The 5253-nt window shown below is 39.6% G+C and overlaps 1 protein-coding gene and 1 non-coding gene across 3 annotated transcripts in view; both read left to right on the forward strand.

The window, feature by feature from the left end:
• HAUS1 (HAUS augmin like complex subunit 1) overlaps positions 1-5253 on the forward strand; it is a 17648-nt gene that overhangs the window by 9745 nt on the left and 2650 nt on the right. Inside the window, exons 8-9 of one of the 2 annotated variants that reach the window (XM_014586231.2) lie at positions 594-641; positions 4892-4974. In XM_014586231.2, the coding sequence (XP_014441717.2) occupies positions 594-641; positions 4892-4942 (99 nt within the window). In that variant the 3' untranslated portion in view covers positions 4943-4974. Of the gene's footprint in view, positions 1-593; positions 642-4891; positions 5122-5253 lie in introns of those variants that run through there. The other variant, XM_006144411.3, reaches the window with a different exon arrangement.
• Positions 230-329, forward strand: LOC114007085 (small nucleolar RNA U13). The gene has a single exon (XR_003548739.1). It is a non-coding gene; the product is annotated as a small nucleolar RNA U13 (small nucleolar RNA).

Below are 5253 nucleotides of genomic sequence, written 5' to 3' on the forward strand. Positions count from 1 at the left end.
TTGACCAGAGAGGGACAGAGAGAGAAAGAGAGGGAGAGGGAAAGTGAGAAAGCCACCAGGTCTGGGACTTGAACTGCAGTTCACCATGTGGGAGTCCAGCACCCTTCACCACCACCCCACCTGCTGGCCCTGAGTAATAGTTTTTAAATGTACTGGATTGAAAACATTTTATGAAAAAAATTACATGGTTTCATATATATATATATATATGTATATAATATATGTATTGATTCTTTGTGGTTCATAAGTACAAGTAGATTTTCACCCCATTATGTGAGATGTGCCTCTTTCAAACCGTGTTACGACATTGGCACTCTACCCATCTGATGTGAAAAATAAAAATCATATACATAAATTTAAAAAGAAGTAATTTCTTTCGACCTTCCCCAAGGCAGCTGAATTATCCTGTAAATAGTGGGTCCGTGTTTAAGGATTTAAAGTTAGTGCTGAATTTCACCATTGTATACATGTACATTGGATATTCCTCAGTAAGATATTTTGCCTTTCGGAAAAGGATTGTAGCATTTTCCCCCCTTGAATCTGATTTGAGGCAATATAATCTTATCTTTCCTTGTTTTATTTTTCTTTAAAAGAATCCATCTCTTGCTCAAGTGAAAATTGAAGAGGCAAAGCGAGAATTAGTAAGTACTCCCTGTTTTTTTCTTTAGATATTTTTTAGAATAACAAAAAATGTTATACTAAAACATAAGATTTACAGAAGCTCTCTTTATGATCTAAATGATGTATAGTAATTGAATGTATAAATAATAATAAAATAATTAAAAATTAAAAAAAAAAAAGATTTACAGAAGTTTCCAGACAAGCCATACAAAATAGTCACAAGCTTCTTTCGAAGGGTTTTGCAGTTGACAGCAAAGTCACGATATTCATGAGGGCTGTGATGTTTGTTTAATGTTCCCATTTTGGTTCAAACAATCAAGCTTGTCCATCTATAGCGTCTAAATAAAGTTAGACTTGGCTAGAGAATATATTCTAAAGAACTGGTTAGCTGCTTTTAACCAGTGCGATTAGAGCACCATAGAAAGGGGGAAAGGAGCCCATAAAATTGAAATAAAACCACTTCCCCCCCTCAAAAAAATAAAATAAAAAAGAAAACACTCACACCCCTGCAGCTAACCCTGACAGCTACCTTCATTCACAGTGCTTTATACTTAAACTATGACTGGGGAAGTGAATAAAAGCAACCAGGGGGCACTGCTTTTAAACATTTCACAACACTCCAGATGATACTTATAGCATCTGCTCAGCCTTTACAACTGGGGATCAGGGCAAGACAGATTTGCTAATGTGCATTTAATCACCAAAGGACTGAAGATGCCTGGGCTTTTATTCTGTAATGTTTCTGAGATTGTGTCCATTAAATGTAAACAAAAAAAGAAATCTTGTCAGAACAGGAGCAGTGATGCACACTTGTTCAGATCAATTTAAATATTATTCATGGCATATAGTTTGGTCCATGCTGTAGCTGTTTCTATGGCTTAAGTTTCATTGGTCTTCCACGGCTCCGCTGCATCATTTGCTAATGGATCATCTGGATTGGGAGCAGAATTGTGGGGATTTGCAGTGCTGGGGCCCACTTATCTTTCAAAATACCTAAATATATTCTTCCCAATTTGTCTACATTAGGATGGTATTTTGGTCATAAAACGTACTTTAGGGGCTGCCATTGGGTATTCCTCTGGAAGCAAGAGTTCAAGTTTAAAAGTCCCTCCCTCAAAGGGGGGATCCTGAGAGAGATGAAAGTGAGAAAGCAAGCTGCCGGGTCCAGGACTTGAACTGTGGTCAGCCATGTGGGAGTGTCCAGCGTCTTAACCACCATGCCACCAGCTGGTCCCAACAAAAATAATTCTTAAAAAAAAAAAAAGGAAATAAAATGAATGTTGATATGGGTAGCCTCCCCCCCTTTATCCTTTTTTCCCCTTCCTTCTCAGCTATAGTTCCAAAGTTGCTGTGTATTATGCCTCTGAATATTTTCTTTTTGGGGGACATATTTGTATGTATATATATTTTTTCCATAGAAGATGCACAGTGGGGGCTTGACCTATGGCCTGGTGGTTCTGGGAGCTGGATCTTCCCTGACTGACCACAGTTCGAATCCCAGACATAATGACTTGGAAAACACATCACTTCTGTGTATGGCAGGGGGACATGCCCAGAATCCCTACAGGGTGGAGAAATGGAAGAAAAGTTGTGGTATAACCATACCCTATTGAGGAGTGCTTTCTATATATAGAAAGTGCATGTGCACTCTTAAAAATTAAAAAAAAAAAAGGAAAAAGATACATAGTAGTGTTTTATGTCTTTAAAAAAAAAGAAGTATTTAATTTTATTTATTATTATCATTATTATTATTATTATTTAATTTGCCATAGGGCACGCGTGCTCATGAGACAAAGTGAGAAAACAAGCCACCAGGTCAGGGACTCGAACCATGGGCGACCAGGTGGGAGTCCAACATCTTAACTACCACATCACCTGTTGGCCCTGTTTTATTTCTTTTAAAATTTCACACAGAGGGTCCAGCAGGTGATACAATGGATGAGACACTGGACTCCCACATAGCCTACTTTAGTTTGAGTCCTGGATCCAATGACTTAAGACTCAACACTGGGTACTTGTGCATACATGCCTGCTGGTGGGTGATTTTTTACCTCTCACTGTCTCTGTCCAGTGAGTGCATGTGCCCCATGGCAAACACCTTAAAAAAAAAAAAAAAAGATTTAATCTTTAGTGGAAAAGGAGGGGAGGGTTGAGAGATATACAATATTCTTTTTTTTATTATTTAAATACAGAGGTTTTTTTCTATAGGGCAGTATACTCTCACCAGAAAGAGAGAGAGAGACAGAGACAGAAAGCAAGAAATCACCCTCCCCCCAGGGGGGATGGCCACACTGCAATCCCTTCTCCTCCATTCTCCTCTGGGGATCTTGGGCATGCACACGCACATGCACAGCGTCAGTTTAAACCATCAGGTCCGGGACTCAACCGCGGTCGACTACATGGGAGTCCAGCGACATAGCCATTACGCCAACTGCTGGTCCCTAGAGATATAGAATATTCTAAGCAAAAATAATTTCCAAAGATATAAAAGCTAATAAATAGAAGACTTCCCTAGCTGGAGCAAGTGATAAAGGATTGCTTCGGAGTATTGAAAAAATCAATGAGTTTGATTTAAAGGCCTTAAATGTAAAGAGGGTGGAACTTGGAGGCTATAAGGAATCACTGAACGCTGCCATGTTTCTTTGCCTTTTCAAAAGGCTCAAGAAAATGTCATCAGGGACCAGCAGGTGGCCTGGTGGTTGAGGCACTGAATTCCCACATGGCCGACAGCAGTTCGAGTCCTAAACCTTGTAGCTTGAAACTCATGCCAGCACATGTGTATGCTTATCCCAAATCCCAGGAGTAGAGTGGAAGAGAAGAAATTGTGGCCATCCCCCCTTGGGGGTGATTTCTCACTTTCTCTTTCTGTCTCTCCAGCAAATGCTCATACCTTATGGTAAAAACCTTCATTTAAAAAAAGAAAGAAAGAAAGAAAGAAAAAAGAAAATGTGATCAAAGCTATGCAATCAGAAACATTAATCTGTAATCAGTGTGTAGGATGGATTGGAGGAAGGAGAAAGAAAATTTCAGAAACCAACTGCCCATTTAAACCAGAAGGAAAGTGAGAAAGCACCTCCTGTGGGGAATGGTCATACCAAAATCCCTTCTCTTCTGTTCCTCCCTCTTGTCTGGATTTGGGGCACATATGCCCTCGAGCCACTCGGTGTGGGACTTGAACTGTGTAGTCAGCCTTCTGGGATCTAGCCTCCTTAACAACCACACTGCAGGCTGCCCTGTTTTTTTGTTTTTTTTTTTTTTTTTTTTAATTTGTAAGAGGGTACTTGTGCTCACCAGAGAGAGACAGAGGAAGAGGGAGAAAGTACCTCCCCCAATTCCTGGGGGTTAGTCATGCTGCAGTCCCTTCTCATTTCTCCATCCTGCAGAGATTTTTTTTTTAAGTGAGAAATTTTTCCTATTGGGTGAGTGCACTCACTAGAGAGACAGAGATATCGAGACAACAAGTGAGAAATCACCCTCCAGAGTGGGTGGCCATGCCACAATCCCTTCTTCTCCAGTCTCTTCTCAGGATTTTGGGCACGCACAAACACGTACCTGGACTTTAGTTGTTGTTTTTTTTTTTTGGAGAGGTTTTTGCTATAGGGCACGTGCGCTCACCAGACAGAGAGAGACAGAGAGATAGAAAGCGAGAAATCGCCCCCCAGGGGGGATGGCCACGCTGCAATCCCTTCTCCATTCTCCTCTTGGGATCTTGGGCATGCACACACACGCGCCCGGCGTGAGTTTAAGCCAGCGGGTCCGGGACTCGAACCACGGTCGACTATGTGGGAGTCCAGTGACATAGCCATTACACTGAGACTCGAACCTCAGTTGACCTCGTGGGAGTCCAGCAACATAACCATTACGCCATCTTCTGGTCCTGACATTTTTGGGTGTGCACAGACATGTACCTGGCATGTTATTGATATCGGTGGGACTAAAATTTGAACCACAGTCAGCTCTGTGGGTTTCAGCTCTCTTAACCAGTAGGTTGTGGGGCTGATCCTCTTTAAATAATTATTTCCCTGCCCTTCAGATGTTCGTCAGAATGAATTAGGCATCTAAAAACTTTGGGAAGATGGAGTGGGGAGGAGAAAGAATAAAGGCAAGAATGTGTCTGCAAAGCATGTTTGATATTCATGCAGATATTTTTTAAAATTTCTGTTTTAGTGTTTTTCTTTTCTGTCTCTTTTATTTTAAATAACATTGGAAGTTGGAGCATCTGTTTTATATCCTTATGTATGGTATTGATGGTCTGTCTTTCTTCTTTTAGGATGCCCTTGAAGCTGAACTTACAAAGAAAGTAAACATGATGGAACTGTGACCAGAACCAAATAAACATGTCTTCCTAACAAAGTAAATTGAATAGGACTTTAAGGAATTGTTTTCCTTATGGCATTCCTTAAAAATATAAATAATTCCTGTGTTCTTAGATGAGCTAATAATGTCAAATTTTTTCCTTTTTTTTTTTAATTTAAAAATATTTTGGGGAGGGCTGGCAGATATTAACAATGACAAAATTAAATAATTATTTTGTTTTGTTCTGCTTTAAATAATTATTTTATTTTATTTATTCATTCAATTTATTATTATTATTATTATTTATTTATTTATTTATTTATTTTTTGGAGAGGA

The sequence above is a fragment of the Tupaia chinensis genome, unplaced genomic scaffold (assembly GCF_000334495.1).
Source record: "Tupaia chinensis unplaced genomic scaffold, TupChi_1.0 Scaffold000119_1, whole genome shotgun sequence".
NCBI classification, from domain to species: Eukaryota; Metazoa; Chordata; class Mammalia; order Scandentia; family Tupaiidae; genus Tupaia; species Tupaia belangeri.